This window comes from Oncorhynchus mykiss, chromosome 13 (assembly GCF_013265735.2).
Source record: "Oncorhynchus mykiss isolate Arlee chromosome 13, USDA_OmykA_1.1, whole genome shotgun sequence".
NCBI lineage: Eukaryota > Metazoa > Chordata > Actinopteri > Salmoniformes > Salmonidae > Oncorhynchus > Oncorhynchus mykiss.
The window spans coordinates 36839314-36857123 of record NC_048577.1 but is presented as its reverse complement, the minus strand read 5'-3'; the positions used below and the strand labels follow the sequence as shown (position 1 = coordinate 36857123).

Below are 17810 nucleotides of genomic sequence, written 5' to 3'. Positions count from 1 at the left end.
CACACACACATACACACGCACACACACACGCATACACACACACATACACACATACACACACACATACACACATACACACACACACACACACACACACACACACCTCAGCATATTGCTTTGCAGCATGATCAACTCATATTTTAAACATGATTCAAAATGACATGTTGTGTGTTTACATTCATTAGGTATTGTCCTACAGCAGATGATGTAAGCTCGCCCTCTGTGTATTCAGGTGGAATGAGCTGCACCAACTGCCTTGGGGCCCGGTTAATGTTGATCTGTCACAGAGCATCAAAATCATTATTTCATCAACATTTGACCTTTCCCTTGCCACCAAATCATGGCCATAAATTCATACCTCTCTTGTGAAGAGGAGGAAATCATCTCTTCTGTGACAGTTTTAGCTTTGCAGCAGGCCACGGCAGCTGCAGCTTTCTGGAGGGATTTCATATCAAAAAAGATCTGGCCTTATAACAGGGAACCTGTTTGGAATCTGGGTTGTGTTTGGTCCAGAGGCTAGGGTCAAAAAATCATGCCAAATCACAAGTCCATTGTTCAACCTGTGTGCTGTCCTCTCTCTATCCAAACCCTTAAATCTCACACTACCTCTTGAAGACATAGTGTCGGGAGGGAAAGGCTGCGATTAGAAGGTCACTATAGCAACTGCCAGGGTTGAGATAAATAATCTCCTCTGTAAAAAGAAAGAGGGAGAAATCCCATTGGTCCTCTGTATGTCCCTGGGTGTAACTAGCTCGATGCTCAGTTTCAGCACTGAGGAAGGATCTGTTTTTTTTTGTTGCTATGACAGTAAAACAGTATTTTAGTAGAGATAAAAGGACATTACCTCTGTATTTTTTGTCTTAGTGTCATCCTTGGGGAAATGGTTTTGGCGGTAGTCTAGTTGAAGAGGTGCGTTCATAAATCACAACGGGGACAAGTCACAAATCTACTGCTCCTCTCGCCCCCCTCCGCAGTATTCACAGTGTGTATTTCAAGCCGTGTGGTAAATGTCACATTTTAACAGGAGATCAATATAGAGAGTGAGATGTTTTATGGTTCATTGCCCTCTGTTAAACGTAGATAAGAAAATGTATGAGAGTGTGGCGGGTTATATAGGGTCCTGGAGGCTGTTTTGTGTTAAAGTTATTGTACCTTATGTACTGTGTAAGAAGACAAATGTGGGTTGTAATTCTATGCTAGTTTATAATGATCCATACATGTGACTCAATAAATGCACAAGTTCTTAGTAAACATCATCAGCACACTGGCTCGTCATTTAAAACAACCTGCTTGTGCTCTGAAGGTGAGTATAGTATCTATTCAGAGACGTTCCACTTGAGGTTTTCTCATTAGCTTACATTAACCTTTCCAGTCAGCTGGCCCATGTGGAACTGTTGAAAGCTTCATTTGCTCTACATAAACATGTCTGACCTTGTCTCAGTTTATGTAGGGCAGAATTCTCATCACCACAGGGACTTATCCCTACTACAACACTGTTTCAACGTAAAAAAAGGGCCACTTAAAATGTTTTTTTTTTGTGCCTGAACTATTTAGATGTGTAGTTCCAACGGTATAGAATAGATCTTTCAGCAACCTATTCCTCAGAACCAATGCCATTCATTACTGGGGAGAGGAATCTTACCTAACCTGACAAGTCAAGTTAAAATCAAAATCAAATCAAATCAAATTTTATTTGTCACATACACATGGTTAGCAGATGTTAATGCGAGTGTAGTGAAATGCTTGTAGATTACAAAGAATCTTGTCTGAAGTATCTTACATCAAAGGCAGAGATGAAGCCTTTATAATGGATTTGTACAGATGTACTCACAGCAATCACCACTAAAGAACAAAAGGCCAATTGCACACAAGGTCCAACTGAAATTTGACTTCCGCTTTTAACCCAACCCCTCCGAGGGACACACATACAGGTTTGTTGGAGAGGTGTTGGGGGCTGCCACGCTGAGCAAAGGGGGCTGTTGTTGTGGGGGGTTAAGGGCTTTGCTTATGGGCACAACAGAAGGAATCTAGGATTTGATACCAGAAACCCTCCAGTTGCCAGCTCACTTCCCGCACGATTTTTCCCTGTTGGACCCAGGATTTGAATTGGCAACCCTTCAGTTGCTGGTTCACATCTCAAACCAATAGGCTACCTACCAGCAGTGAGAAAAGAAGTTGAATCGTTGGTCATCCAAGCTGCTTTAAAATGTTGCCCTTTGAAAATGAAAGAGTTATTCTGTGACACTACTCAGACTTCTCTCTCCTTCTCCACATTTCTGACATGGAGGCAGAGTTTGGATGGATTTGAGCAAAGTTCAGAGATCTCTGTAGATCTTTATCCTAGCTCACAGGGATGATCTGTGGCGATGGCAGCGCAATGTAGGAATATTTTAATAAAGACATTCAAATGTTTGTATTATGTTTAATTACTTCATAAATCATGCAAATAAAAGATATACACAACAGCCTCAACTTAGATGCAGAGGGAATCTTTTAATTTGTTTACACGGCATGCAAAAGATTATCCAGTCTCCAGAACATTTTAAAAGATGAATACTGTGCTCTATATTGCATCAGTATAAATGCCCCAATAAAAATGAAAATAATATGCACTTCAATTTTACAGACATAAAGATGCAAATTCACAACGTCAAAAACATAATACAAATATAAAGATCTGTGAATAGTCACAAAGCAAAAAAACTACATCCAAACTAGGCCACGGCATCTTTCTTGTTCAGCGACACACACATGAAATGTTGCACAATAACTATGGACCCTGATATGGCATTAAAGGGCTTCGGTCAGACAAACAATTTGAAAATGAAATACATTTGCATTTCGTCTGACCAACATGGTGTTTAACAGCTCAGTAACAAAGATCAAGGACACCCCATGGTTTTCAAGGACAGTAAGGAGTTTCTGATAAAGTACAGATAATTCAGCGTGCTTGGGCTGTGGTCAAGAGCTCCATAGATATAACAGTCAAGGCAAGCCTCTTTCTCTCAGTCGCCACATCAGGGCCTGTCCAGCAGGCAGGAAGCTCATCAAACACCCTGCTCACCAAGGGACATCACATAAGACTGCTAGTCTGTCACAACAATTTAAATCTTTAGACAATAATGTCATTTTAAAACTCAAAGCGATCTCAAAAGGAAGTAACATGTTTTCTGACATCTCTAAAAGAATAGAGGAATGTTTTTTTAATTCTCCAAAATATGGATTTGTTTCATGTACTGTAACTTAAAATAAAATGCAGATCATCCATGCTAAAATAGTTGCCATATTTCATCTGAGTAGATGGCATGCCAGTAGTGTAACAAATCTCCTGATTAACTAACAGTAATATAAACCCTTATGTATCCTCCATGATACAAACAACCCTCTTGATTATCCATGTGTGTTACTTTTGATGTCATTTACTTGTCATCAAAGATCAGCCTAAATGGTCAAATATGAGTCTAAATATCAGTCAAAATCTCCATGAAACCATTGGTTTCTGATTCAGTCAGTGTGCATTCGTTCAGACCTAAAATTTCCTGTATTTGTAATAGGCTAATAATCGGCCTACTGTGTTTCTCCTCTCCTACTCTTTCACTCCCTGTCTCCTGAAATCTTTCTCATTCTTCATCAACCCTCGCTGCCTCCCGCGACCAACCCCCTTCTCCCTCAGCTATCGACAGAGCCACTCCCCTTGTTCTTATTGCGGCTGAGGGGGAAGGATGATTTGCTCTGGGGCTGGGTCATCTTGCTGGCCAGGTGGACAAAAGGCTCGATGAGGGTCCTCCGGTCTGCCACAGACACCTCCCACAGACGCACCTTTTCTGTCTTGGCCCAGTGCTGGGCCACCTCAGAGTCCACGTTCCTCTGCTCCTGCATGTCCAGCTTGTTGCCCAGCACCACTATGGTCACCTGTGGAAAGATAATCTCATCCATTTAGCACAGCCTCACATCACCTGGATATCAGCAAGTGAAGTGTGGTGGGTAGATATGAACATTAGGACATCTTTAAAAAAAATAAAAAAAAATTTACTTTATTATTTTCCCCTAACCCTACCACTGATGGTCTGCAGTCAGAGTTGATAGGACGGCCGTTCATCAGCAGGGTCTGTTTTATCCTGAAGTCTGCGGTGTTATTTAACTAGCCTACACGACACTGTGCTTTACAACTACCATTGAAATCGATGAAAGCCCTTACCTCTTTCTTATCACGGAAGCGGTCAATGTCTTTCTTGAGGGCCTCCATGCGTTTGAAGGACTCCTTACTGTCGATGCTGTAGACCAGGACAAAACCGTCTGCAAAGGAGAAGTAGTGGCGAGGGAACTCCAGACCATCACGAAGACCCCGGGTGTCGTAGAAGCGCACTTGCTCTCGAGTGCCACGGTCCGTTTCTATGGAGCCAATATAGATATCCTCCAGGGTCTCCATGGGCTCTGAGCCTAGGGGGGGGGGGGCACTTTGAGATATCAATGGGACCAGATGATCTGTGTAGTCAAAACATCAACATTGCCCTTGATCTACCTACGTCCTACAAATCAATTGTTTACCCGCAATATGATTGGCATACAGCAGTTGCTCCAGGACAGCAGTCTTGCCAACGGCAGCCAGACCACACACCACCACTTTACAACTCTTGCCCATGATGATGAGCAGTCTCTTGGTAACTCTGTAATTGAATAACAAGTCAGATGACAGTCTTGTCTCTGCAGCTAGCATGGAAAAAAAGAGACAGGCAGACATGCACACACAAAACATGATATTATCATGACCGTAGCAAAAGTTGGGCTAGCTAGCTACATGCTAACGTTTAGCATCTATTTAGTTAGCTAACGATTCTATTTAACTGATCATGGCCGTTGTTATGTTCTTCCAGATAACAACTCAATTCAACATTTGATTTCCTTGCAAACGTTTTACCTTTAAAATGTAACTACACCGCTCCCGTAAATTCCAGACGCCACTATCCAAAAATACTTCCTGTTTACAATGCTTACGTAACGTCTCCCTCACTACTTAAAGTAACTGCGACCTCTAGCGTCCGATGGTTGAAAGACTTGTTTGAGTCACAACCGCAGAGGATGGAAGGCATGAACATGTTTTATTTTAATAGAGCGAGATAGGTTGAATGTTACTCTATTTTTACTGACAAAAATAGTCTGTCCGACCATACATTGTTTTACCCTGGCTGGGTGTCTGTTTCTGCTCTCTTGCCAATGCCAACTCCTGGTGGGCCAAAAACTATGGGGGAATTAAGGTGAGACTGTACGGCCGATCTGCCAACTTCTGTCTGTTGTTTCCGAAGAGTTTGGGCTACACACTGATATGATGAAGGTGAGTCTCTCACGAACTCATACGTGTCGGTTGTTTTGATTTAGGACGTAAGCCTCACAAGACTCGCCTGAAGGTAGCCTGGTACCAGTTAATTCAAACATTTTATGGCAGAATGTATGGAAGTCGTATAGTGCCTAAAAAAGTTGCCTGATCTTTCTTATATCTTAAGGACAAACACTTCAAAACAAACTTCATTTTTGCCTATGTTTTTCCATGTATACATCTGTAATCCATTGTGTTTATATTGACTAATAGCAGAAAGGCCAAATTCAATGTTATCAAAAAACATTTTTAGATATATTTTTGATACCTAAATTGGTCCTAAAATTCCAAATCAAATATCTAAATGATCCTTGGTATGACCATCTTGAAACAATTCCATATGTTAGCTTAGTAGATGCTGGTAGAACAAAAAGGTTTTGTTCAGGACTAACTTTCAGTGATCGATCGTCTTGTCTGGCTGTCAATCAACCCCCCCCACCTTCTCAGTCCCAGCAAAATGGCGACGGTTGATGACTGCGATGTGACCATGGATCCTGAAATGGAAATACTAAGCGACGAAGAATTGGAGAGGTACGTTGCGGAAAATGTGCAACAAATGTTACACATTAGATTTAAGATTGTTCTCGTGCCATTGTCATGTTGTTATAATCTTGGTCTGGCTAGTGTTGGTTTGCTTTTGCTTTGTGTCACACGGTAAGTAGGCCTTGCTAACCGGTTAGCTAACTAACGTTAGCCATTTTTCTCTTTTTCAAAAATCCATACCAACAAAGATAAAAGTGGACTTTATCTGTTGTGTTAGTGTTACCTAACCAACAAAGTTAGTCACAGTTTGTGACAGTTTGCATCAACGTGTGTTATGGCTAGCTAACGTTAGCTTGCTATTGTACTAGCTAGTAACGTTAGTAGCTAGCTATGACGGTCGCAAAGCCTATGGTTAATGTTTTTGTTCTATAATTTTTACCAAATGTATTTCGCTAACTAGTTACTTAGCTAGCTAACGTAGATAACTGTTGTTAGTACTGCCATATTGCTATATACCCACGCACGAGCCAGAAAAGTCCCCCAAATCTTGCCCCACTCTGCCCACTCGTCCTCGCTGAGTGACGTCATTCCAGAACATTCTCAGGTCTTGATGACCTCAACGAGACAGCTATAAGTTAGGCTTTGCATGAGGTAACATACTATTGACTGACATGGTCTTCTTGGTATGCCTGAAGTGTGATCCATTTTTTTACTGTAATGTTTTCCGAGGTTGTCAACTAGGCCTAGCCAGATCCATATATAAATGACGTTGAGCCTAGCTAATATATTCCCACCCCTAGTAATTGTCATAACTTTTCTCTTAGCAAAAGTGGGGGCCACAAGTTCAACAACCAACAATTTGTTATGATCAGGTGATAGTGGTAACTGTCCTGTTTCCTCAAGAACATGAAACATTACAAGGGCAAGGCATTGTCTTGGAAAATTGCCTTTATTTTCAGTTTCGCTTCATTGTCTGCTTTCTTGCTCCGATTGTGATCTGAACTGAAGCATGACAAGATTCCAAGAAAAAGCTATGGCAGTTGCCCCCTCCCTGGCTTTTCTTGCCATGTGGTTCCTGGTGATCTGCCTCTGTATTTCCCACTGAGCTCAGATAGCTGCTCTGTTTGTGAGCTGTACCCAGAAAATACCCACGTGGCCACTACCTCTCAGGTCCTATATTTCCATTGGATGAGACCCCTCACTGCCTGCTGGTATGGCTCTTTCTATGTTTAGATGATTTTGCGCAGCACCTTCCCCGTCCTCTCCCACCCCCACACCAAGGTTAACTCGTCCAGCCTACATGTTTGGAAACAGCAATAGCTGTGTTCAGGAAACAATTGATAGTCTATCATAGACTTAGATTAGCCCTGGTCTACAACCAGAGTCAATTATGATTTTAAAGAAGACCTTTCATCCTAGTATTGTCCCTTGTCTGTTGTTTTGCTTGTCAGCGGTTACTATAATATGCAGTTGTTTTGTGATATCATGTGATATCCTACCTCCTTGCAGTCTGCGACACGGGCTAGGATGAAGTCATTGATTACTCGCAAATGCACCTCGAGGTGTTCCTCTAAGCCCCTTTTCAAATGTACTTGGTCTATTTTGTGTATCTGTGGATGATACAGTACGACCTGTTAGGGATGGGCATTTGACCTTTTTTGACCGAGCACTCACGGTATATATTTTTTCAGAGTACGCTAATCCTAACTGCAAAATTTGCCCCATATTGTTGTGATTATTATTCAGTCAAAATAAAGTGACATCTGATTTATTTCTTGAATCTGTAATATCAACTGGTTATATATTGTGGAACTCCATCTTCATAAAGGTAGTAACCTCAGCGGTGTGGCGCTTGCGTGTAGAAGCCTATGGCTGTGCAATGGCATAGCCTTGTTTTGATCATTTAGAAGACAAGACACTATTTCCTGGGCCCTTATCACAGTCAAGACACCTATTTTTATAGTAAAAAAACATGATGTAATAGAACGGAATAAAATGGAACAGAATAATGCAAAGTGGAACCGTTATTCTCAGTGATAATTTGAAACGGGGCTCAGTTTGGCAAGTTGAGAAACAATAATTCAGGGTTATAAACCAAAATATGTCTACTTTTTAGTTTATTATGCCTGTTCCTTGGAATTTTCTAAATGGATGAACAATTCTACATTGAACCCTGCATGTGGATGAATTATGGCCAGGACATCTGTTTGCTCAGTAGGCTTAGGCTTAATGATTATGATAAAAAAATATATGCTCTTTCTCTTAATCAAATGAATGTTTTTGCATATTTTCAGTGTGGAACCTGTCTATGTTTAGGGGCGGGGGGGGTAACTTCCATCAATGTACTTGTCTGCATCATTTCCAATCCCCCATATTTTTTTGTGTAAATATATCTATCTTTTTAAACTATATTTTACTTTATTATTTTCTCCTAACCCTACCATTTTGGTACACCAGAATTACATTAGATTCTAATGAAACGTTGCGTTTGCCTAGCAGCGTTGCAGTGTGTTCGGTGTGGTGCATATGTTGGATTTATTTAATTTATGTGTCAAAACTGTATGAATAGACGGCTTGACAGAAATGGTAGCAGAAGGTGAATGTTGAACTTTTGTTGCACACATATCCTGATGATGCTGCGTACCATTTTGCACAATGACGCTGTCTGTGTATTCGAAGCGTTGGGCTTCTACTTCCAGCTTACACTTTGTATTTTACAATAGTTATCTTTTGTTTGTTTTTCATCACATCCTTCAGCTACCCTCAGCCGCTCCCATCTATCTCTGAAGATCATCCAGTTTTGATTTCTATTTGCCATATATTTATAACTGCTGTTTCAAAATAATTCTGAACCTATATACATTTTACGGACATTATATTTTAGCGTTATCTTCTTTTTTAGCTCCACCCTTCAGCTCTAATCAACCCCTCCCATCTGTCTCTTAACACCATCCATTTTCATTTATATTTGCCATATATTTATCAACTGTGATGTTTCGCAGAAGTTCTGAAACCTTTCTGTTCTCAGTTTCTACAGATTGTAAAACATTTTTTTTATTTTTTTTCCTAAAAGTATTATTGATTGATTGACTTCAGGCATGACTTCAAATTACCCAGTAGTGCTATTTGCAGAGTTAGCTCCGGGTAAATGTTGCAATTCTTCAGCCATGCCTGGACCTGCGACCAAAAACAAGCTACATGTGGACAGTACCAATACAAATGATCTAATGATTCTGTCTCTTCGATGTGAAATTTGCACAGCTGGGATGGTTGTTTTATTTATATATATATTGGAATACATTTTTATAATAATTTTAATGAAAACATTCTAAGTTTTGAATCCAACATCATTTTGTGTATCAGTTCATACACAATGCCTCTTCAGTTTTTTGTGGTAAGGCCTCAATTAGTTGGTTTAATTATTTTTGCTAGCTGCATGTGTGACAACTTCACCACTACTATTTATGATATAATTTACAAGAATTATACATTTTTTTTAAAACATTTATTTTTTATCAATTAGTATATTTTAGTTTAACCATATTTGTTCTGTCTTTTCTGGTGGATTAAACTGAAATTGCAAACAACTTTCTATGGATTGTTTTAAAAATAGCAATATTTTGGAGTTCATTTCATTTTCAAATAACCGAAAGTGAGAGTAAAGGGGAAAAGGCCACACTGTTCACAGTATGCCTAACCTTAAATTAAGACCAAATAACTCTTTACATTTTTTTATGAATTTTTACAATATAGCCAATTTCAGAAAATTATGCAATTATTCCAAAACGCGCGTGTAGAGTGAGCGGTCGGAACGCAATCGAGTGAGGCGTGGAGGGGAAAGGGACGTTAGGGAGCAAAACTGTGTGATGCTTGGTTTCTTTTTTGTTGTGTCCCGCAAATGCACATGTACAAATGGAACACTAGAGTCAAAGCAAATGTAATATTATCTTCAAGATGAAATTGACCAAATAGTTTAATAGTATTTGAAAAAAATGTGATCTCTGGTTAAAGATGGAGTTTTGACATCGGTTTGAGTACTCAATTAGTCATGCACATCCCGTCATTATGCAGTTTTACTCAGAACTCTCTCTTGGGTAATGTCAATAAAATAAGCCTCGTTCTCAAGCACTTTCTGTCTTTTTTTATTTCTGTGTCATCCAGGGAAGCGGAGAGCTTCAAGGAGCAAGGTAATGCATACTACATCAAGAAGGATTACTCTGAAGCATTCAACTACTACACCAAGGCCATAGGTAAGAATTCCATCAGTGATATCAACTGCAAAGGATATCCTCTTTATAGAGGGGGAACATCTTTGTTTTCTGTGGGTGAGAGGATCATCTATTCTTGTTAACGACGGTGAGTGACTTTTCTTATTTTTACTGTGTTCTCGACAGACATGTGTCCTAAAAATGCCAGTTACTATGGAAACCGGGCGGCCACACTGATGATGCTGAGCCGGCACAGAGAGGCGCTGGAGGACTCCCAGCAGGCAGTGCGGCTCGACGATACTTTCATGAAGGTAGGGTCCGCCACCAGGCGTAGCAAGCCTTGAATACCCAGCTACCTCCTAGGCAGACAAGTTAGTCAGACCTTCCTGTTTGTCTCATCTCATAATACGTAAATATGTCTGGCAGTTGGATGAGTACAACGGTAAGGTAATGGAAAGATGAGTCATGGTTTGTGGGTTGGTCTCCTCCCTGCCTGTGGCAGTGTTTCTGCCTGTTAACTGTGAGTCAACTTTCCCACAGGGTCATCTACGGGAGGGGAAGTGCCACTTGTCCCTGGGCAACGCCATGGCAGCCAGCCGCTGTTTCCACAGGGTTCTAGAACTGGAGCCTGACAACAGCCAGGCACAGCAGGAGGTGGGTCAGACAGTCTGTTTGGCAGACTAGGTCCTAACAGCATTGCATTGTAAAGAGCTAATTGTTCTACAGTAATTGAAATCCTTTGTTAACTGTGACCCATATTCCATGAGTTTTGTTTTCCTCAATCTAAGCATCAGGCAGTGTAGCGGCTTCCTTACATAAAAGCATATGTTTGAATCTATTTTCAGGTAAAGAATGCAGATTCTGTCCTGGAGTATGAAAAGATGGCTGAACTAGGATTTGAAAAGCATGACTTCAGGATGGTAGGCTGTTGGCTGCATGTTGTCTTTTTATCAAGCAAATATGGCAGATTGGGCAGATTGGTGCTAGATTTGATATGACAATGTTTCTCTCTCTGGACTGTGCAGGTTGTGTTCTGCATGGACCGTGCCTTGGAGTCGGCCTCAGCCTGCCATCGGTTCAAGGTGCTGAAAGCAGAGTGTCTGGCCATGCTGGGGCGTTACCCAGAGGCCCAGTCAGTAGCCAGGTAAACAAGACATTGTTGGAGCCTGGAAAACCATTACATAAAGGCAATTTCCCTTGCTGATGCACACCATTGGAAATGTGTGTTGTCATGTAAGACTTGTTTCTTTGTCTTCCTCTCTCAGTGATATCCTGCGGATGGACGCTACTAATGGCGATGCCCTGTACGTCCGTGGTCTCTGTCTGTACTATGAGGACTGTATTGACAAGGCCGTCCAGTTCTTTGTCCAGGCCCTGCGCATGGCCCCTGACCATGAGAAGGCTCGCCTGGCCTGCAGAGTGAGTCCTCCATCCACCTTCCACCAGGACTCTAGCCCTGCAATTAGTCTCAACTAACCTGCCTAATAATTATGCTAATGTGGACAAATTGCCTCCATCCTTTTGTAAGAGGTAGCCACAGAACACTATAGCCAGTTCTGTCTCCACCACTAGCTTGCTGACGACACACCTTAAGTTTGCAGAGGTTGCTAAGTGCTCTCTCTTTTCCATCCAGAATGCCAAAGCACTCAAAGCCAAGAAGGAGGATGGGAACAAGGCCTTCAAGGACGGGAACTATGATGCGGCCTACGAGCTGTACTCGGAGGCCCTGACCATAGACCCCAACAACATCAAAACCAATGCTAAGCTCTTCTGTAACAGGGGCACCGTGGGATCTAAGGTGAGGCTCAAACACACAGCACCAGGAGGAGAACCCCTCATCTACTATACCATGTTATCTCGTCTTATGCAGCCGTGGCGTTTCTGCCATTTGGGCCCCCAGTTTGATTCGGCCTGTTATTATTATTATTATTATTATTATTATTATTATTATTATCATCATCTTAGTCTTCATTGGAAGGCTCTCCGTTTGCTTGCAAATTAGGTATTGCTGTTTTCAATTACACAGTGGTTGTTTTGCCTTTTCAGCCAGGCAGCTGATATTTGATACCTGTAGGTCCCTATAAAATCTGTGCAGTTTTTGTTGTCTGAGTCTGTTTCAGGTTTTCGCTCTCCAAATCACACTTTTGATATAACATCCACATTTTAATTTATTTTTGTCCACAAGCACAGCAGGAGACCACTTTTGAGGTCTGTGAAAAATGTAAGAAATGTGGGTTTTTAGGTGTACTTACCCTTTTAATTCAACTGTGCACAAGCTTGGGACCTTTTTTGGTTCTGATGTTTCTGTAGTGCTCATGTCATTTCAGAGTTTGTAAAACAAATGGCCACTGGATTGATAATCCATGATCTCATTCTGCCAGGTAGGCAGTAATAGGCTACTTTGTGTTTAATATTTCATTGTACGTTTTTGAGAAAGCCTTTCCACCTCGCAGAAGACGGTTGTCATGACATTAGCATCATCACTAACGGCTACACAGAGTGGTAGACAAGCATGCACACCCACGGGCATTCCTGAGCCGTCGCCTCTTCAGAATGTTCAAGGAAAATGTGAATCACTGATGCATGTCTTGTAATAATCTTGGACAAATTAATGCAGTTTCTAATAAGTTCAATACATTTAGATGATTTTCTACTAAGTAAAATATATTTTTTAATGTTGAATTTCTTTTGTCTGGATCCTGTGATTCCATCCCAATTCCCTGCAAAACATATTTTAAAGGGCCTTATACCTGTTTAACTCTGCTCAAAATGTCTCCTGGCAGCATGTACCTGTTAGATTGTAAATCCTCCAGGAAGTCACTCATATGGACCAATGTAGCGCTACTGTACTGGCTGCGGAGGTGGCCTTCTGCATGGGCACCCGCATACTCTCTCACTCACACGTGCACTCACACTCACCCGTGCACAGATGCGTGCCACAAACTCTCACACACCTCTCATACAGCGAGGCCCCTCTTACCGTGTGTATTTTTAGCTGTGCTCTGCACTTTGCGTCATTTTCTCTATCTAGAACTAGGCCAGCATTTCTTCTCTTTATCTTCTGTCGCACGCTTCCTTGCACATTCCCCAGTCCCCTTACTCTTTTTCTCTTTTATTTCCGTTTTTCCCCCCCTTTCAAAGCTGAAAAAAATAGACCAGGCCATTGAAGACTGCACAAAGGCAGTTAAACTGGATGAGACCTACATCAAGGCCTATTTACGGAGAGCACAGTGGTACGTCAATCAACGATAGTTTCCTAGCAATATGTCCGTGGTGGTGGTTCGAGAGCATGCAAGAATATGGATATTCATCGGATATGGTTATGATCTTTCAAGCTTGTTTCTATACATCTGTGTTCAGTTACATGGACAAGGAGGAGTACGATGAGGCTGTGAGGGATTATGAGAAGGTCTACCAGACAGAGAAAACAAAAGGTATGTCTGTGTCTCATTGGTGTGACTCGACCACCCCTCTCTCCATCCCAGCCTACCATGCTACACCTCTGTCTGGGTTCTGTTGCTTCACACTCCTGTTTCCCCACCCCCACCCTCCCTGTTATGACGCAATGTCTCAGGTGTCGGTCTCTGAGGGGTGGAATTACTATATAGCTCCTCCTGCTGTTATGGCGCCCTAACTGCTCTTTGTTATTAATATTATCTTTGTCGTCTCACTCTTAACTCCTTTCCTTAGAACACAAGCACCTCCTGAAGAATGCACAGTTGGAGCTGAAGAAGAGCAAGCGGAAAGATTACTACAAGGTGCTGGGAGTGGACAAGAACGCCACAGAGGACGAGATCAAGAAGGCTTACCGTAAACGGGCCCTCATGCACCATCCAGGTAGCTAAGAGAGGCCATTTCTCAGTTCAACTATCCAGTCTATTTTACTGACATAAAAAAAGCAGTGTCAGAAGACGTATTTCAATGCAAAGGGGAAACAAAACATTTAACTTAGCCACTCCTGTACCTCCTCTCATTTCCCCCTGACTGACGGCCCTGGTTTCTCTCTCTCAGACCGTCACAGCTCGGCCAGTGCTGAGGTTCAGAAGGAAGAGGAGAAGAAGTTTAAGGAGGTGGGCGAGGCGTTCACTGTGCTGTCTGACCCTAAGAAGAAATCCCGCTACGACAGTGGTCACGATATGGAGGACGACACAGGCAACATGGGAGGTGAGGGCTGGAGATCAGCAGGGGAACCTGTTTCAAGGGAGGATGGGTGGGGTAGTGGGTGAAACTGCCGTGTCTGTTTGCGAAAAATAACAAACGGTCTCTCATACCCTCGGGACATCATTTCACACACAATAGAATAGCAGAATATCTACTGGCATTATTTTTTTTACTATGATGCTGGCTGCTCCTCTGCTCTGTTTCATCAACAAAACAATAAAGGTGCTGGGGCGAAAAGTGCCGCTCCCCCCCTTTACGTATTTAAGCTTTAGCAGGGACTAAATGACTGTTACTTGACTTGATTTAAACACCAACTGGGTTCAGCCATTTGTATTTCAGAGCTGTAAATGGGTGTTTACCATGTTAATTTTACACGGTTACACAGTGAATTTGTGGTGAGATTGTACTGGCTGCTTCCCTCAGCTGTGATGTTGATCCTCGTAATGTGTTTCTGTCCCCAGCAGATTTTGACGCCAACAACATTTTCAAGGCATTCTTTGGTGGCGGAGGCGGCCAGGGCTATAGTTTCGAAGCTAATCAATGTATGTATACAAACAGCTGTAGGAAACAGTATATTTCAGCTGTAGGAAACATATTTCAGATTCTGTTGAATAATTTATACTTTTGTTTTGTAGCATCCGGACCAGGAAATTTCTTCTTCCAGTTTGGTTAATTGGAGGATCCTGGTACTTATACAGTAGCTCAATCATGGACTCTATTCAAATGGATTCAACCCCCCCCAACTCCACCCTCATTTTTAATTTGTCTGGCTGTTCCTCAGTTGGACTCTGTCATATCACATCATGCAACGAAAGAATGATGCAAGCATCCATTGAAGACTAATACTATTTTGATATTTGGTTTCATTTTGTCAAACAATAAAAACATTGAAATTCAATTTGTATAAAAACAGTTGGCCCAAAAAAAGTATGACTCATAATGGAACTTTTAAACGGGACTGTGCAGATATCTGTGGCCTTCTGAAGGCTCGGGCCAAGATGTGACTTCAAGATGGGGAAATCTGAGACAAACCTCCTTAAACCGCCTACACTTGACCTACTGTCCAAGCAGTATTCAAAGCATGCATATCTTGCCCAGTATTTAATGGTGCAAAATACCATGGGCAACTGAACAACTTGCATGTTGTGTGGCAGCCTACTTTATACCCAACAACCAAAAGATGACTTAGCAGCTGTGGATGATTGCTTAATGAAAGTGGTCTCCATTTCATCATGTTATATGAACAGTTAATTATTTTCCATAACAGCCTGGGGTAAATAGAGTTAAATCCATAAACTACTGCTTAAGTACAGATGGCTGTGCTGGTGTACTATGCCAGGCCTGTTGCCATGTTGTGGTCAGCTTCCTCACCACAGGTTTTATGTTTGATGTTGCCATTCACCGGTTGCTACATTGTACATTTTACTGGAATGTAAAGTGTTTATTTGTGTTGATAGTTTGTTTTCTTATTTTTTTTATGTATATTTATTGTAAATTGGCTGTCTCAAAGCCACTACCAGGATATGAGGATGCTCCTCTATTGTGGAAAAGACTGAAAAGGGGCACCAACGAACAACATCCTTTTGGCACAAACTCAGGAAATGAATTTGGTTGTACTTGCCATTTTATAAGATACTGTGTAGACATCTATATATTTATCTGGCTGTGTATGCTGAATGTGAGCAACCGCTCAGTCAACACCATCTCACTTACAGCACACTATGTATAACAGTCTATGATTGGGGTTATCAAGAATGTGTCTAGGCAAACTGTCAAATGAGTTAACATCTTATTTTGCCCATGCTGTTTAAAAGTATACCCTAGTATAATGTAGGTTGCCTATGGGCTATGCCCCTAGCAGTATTAAACTATTCAGGCCCGGGTTCCTCTGCCCTGTGTAAATTATGCAGCTAATATAAAAGAGCTTATACAATTGCTATGACAGAGGTTCAGTAGAGGTTATTTTTTAAATTTGATTTAAGATCTCTTGGTGCACTTTTAAGAGGAAGGCATCCCCATCCTGGACTTGCTCTCAAGAAGCCCTCAACAGTCTTGACTATGGAGTCTTTATCCAACAGCCATGTAAATAAAGTAGGCCTCTTGTTTCCCCCTTCAAATGTGCCGTTTGTCAATGTTTGTATTTGGTATTTATTTGATTTCCTTTGGCCTTATTCTTTTCGGTGTGTACCCCAAGCTCAAAGAAAGTACTAAATATTTTAGGATCCAAGACAGACTAATTGTTTGGTGTTTTGGGGAGATGGCTGGTGGTGAATGAGTAAATTTAACTGTTCGGAGGTAATAATAAGAAATTAACATTCACCACCTTTTTTATCTGTTTCTAGTCCAGACAGGGCCGCTCTGAAATTCCCGGACAGTGTCCACTAAATAGCACAGCCACAAAGTCAAAATAAACAAACATCTGCTTTTTATTAGATTTTTTTATAAATGGGCGGGGTTTATGTCTTTGTGGCTGTGGTAACTAGGGACGACATAGAACGACTTGTTAGGCTGGTTGCTAGGATACCACTGAATGTCTGACAATGAAGGAGACCAAGGACCCAAAAGCACATTTTGTACTTACATGGCCGAGGGGGACCAGTTGTACCACAAAGGAGAGTATGTCAAAGCCATTGAAAGCTACTCTACGGAATGGCTTTAACTTAACTCTTGTGTGTTGGTAACTAGCAGCTACAGTACAGTTGCTAGGAAAGTTAGCTAGCTAACGTTAGTGGGAGAGGATTGGCAGGGAGGGACATAAGGATAGGGCAGCCGTGCTTCTAGCCCCTTGGCAACTTTGCAATATTTTGTTTTTTGTGCGTGTTATTTCTTACATTATTAGCCCTGATTTTTTTGTTTGTTATTACGTACAGCCGGGAAGAACTTTTGGATATCAGAGCGGCGGTAACTCACCAGCATTACAACCAGGTCTATGACTCACCCAAATCGGATCCTTTGTTCGTACCCTCCAGGGCAATTGAACTGATTGTTTTGTTCACGCGGACTGGGATATTTTCCGGGGAGCCTCTGACAATAACATCGACGAATACATGGATACGGTGACTGAGTTTATCATGAAGTGTATAGGAGATGTTGTACCCACTGTGACTAACCTAACCAGAAACTGTGGATAGATGGCAGCATTTGCATGAACCACCGCATTTAACCATGGCAAGGTGACTGGGAATATGGCCGGATACAAACAGTGTAGATATCCCCTCCGTAAGGTAATCAAACAGGCAAAATTCCAGTATAGAGATAAAGGCTCAGACACTAGACGTATGTGGCATGGTCTACAGACAATCACGGACTACAAAGGGAAAACCAGCCACATCACGGACACTGACGTCTTGCTTCCAGACAAGTTAAACACCTTCACCCGCTTTGTGGTTAACACAGTGCCACCGATGCGGCCCGCTACCAAGGACTGCTCTCCGTGGCCGACGTAAGACATTTAAGCGTGTTAACCTTTCGCAAGGCTGCCGGCCCAGACAGCATCCCTAGCAAAAAGTCCTCAGAGCATGTGCAGACCAACTGGCTGGAGTTTTTGAATATGTTTGAAATCTCTCCCTATCCCCGTCTGCTAT

General features: G+C 41.8%; 2 protein-coding genes across 6 annotated transcripts; one reads left to right on the top strand and one right to left on the bottom strand.

Moving 5' to 3' along the window:
• Positions 1 to 2410: 2410 nt before the first annotated feature.
• On the bottom strand, positions 2411 to 7054 carry LOC110486255 (NF-kappa-B inhibitor-interacting Ras-like protein 2). Of its 4 annotated transcripts, none has more exons than XM_021557707.2 (4): positions 6378 to 7054; positions 4549 to 4667; positions 4199 to 4440; positions 2411 to 3912 (listed from the first exon to the last, which is right to left on the bottom strand). In XM_021557707.2, the coding sequence occupies exons 1-4, from the start codon at positions 6443 to 6445 to the stop codon at positions 3670 to 3672; spliced, it is 672 nt and encodes a 223-aa protein (XP_021413382.1). In that variant the 5' UTR covers positions 6446 to 7054; the 3' UTR covers positions 2411 to 3669. The 4 variants fall into 4 exon arrangements, with proteins under 4 accessions (XP_021413382.1, XP_021413381.1, XP_021413383.1 ...); XM_021557706.2 differs by having other exon boundaries at positions 6382 to 7054; XM_021557708.2 differs by lacking the exon at positions 6378 to 7054 and adding an exon at positions 4919 to 5059 and having other exon boundaries at positions 2469 to 3912.
• LOC110486253 (dnaJ homolog subfamily C member 7) lies at positions 5064 to 16343 on the top strand. Of its 2 annotated transcripts, XM_021557701.2 has the most exons (15): positions 5064 to 5332; positions 5822 to 5905; positions 10019 to 10107; positions 10252 to 10376; positions 10606 to 10719; positions 10911 to 10985; positions 11091 to 11209; positions 11331 to 11484; positions 11699 to 11863; positions 13207 to 13298; positions 13426 to 13499; positions 13756 to 13902; positions 14077 to 14229; positions 14688 to 14768; positions 14862 to 16343. In XM_021557701.2, exons 2-15 carry the CDS (start codon positions 5832 to 5834, stop codon positions 14897 to 14899), a joined length of 1500 nt encoding a protein of 499 aa, XP_021413376.2. In that variant the 5' UTR covers positions 5064 to 5332; positions 5822 to 5831; the 3' UTR covers positions 14900 to 16343. The 2 variants fall into 2 exon arrangements, with proteins under 2 accessions (XP_021413376.2, XP_021413377.2); XM_021557702.2 differs by lacking the exon at positions 5064 to 5332 and having other exon boundaries at positions 14691 to 14768.
• Positions 16344 to 17810: the final 1467 nt, after the last annotated feature.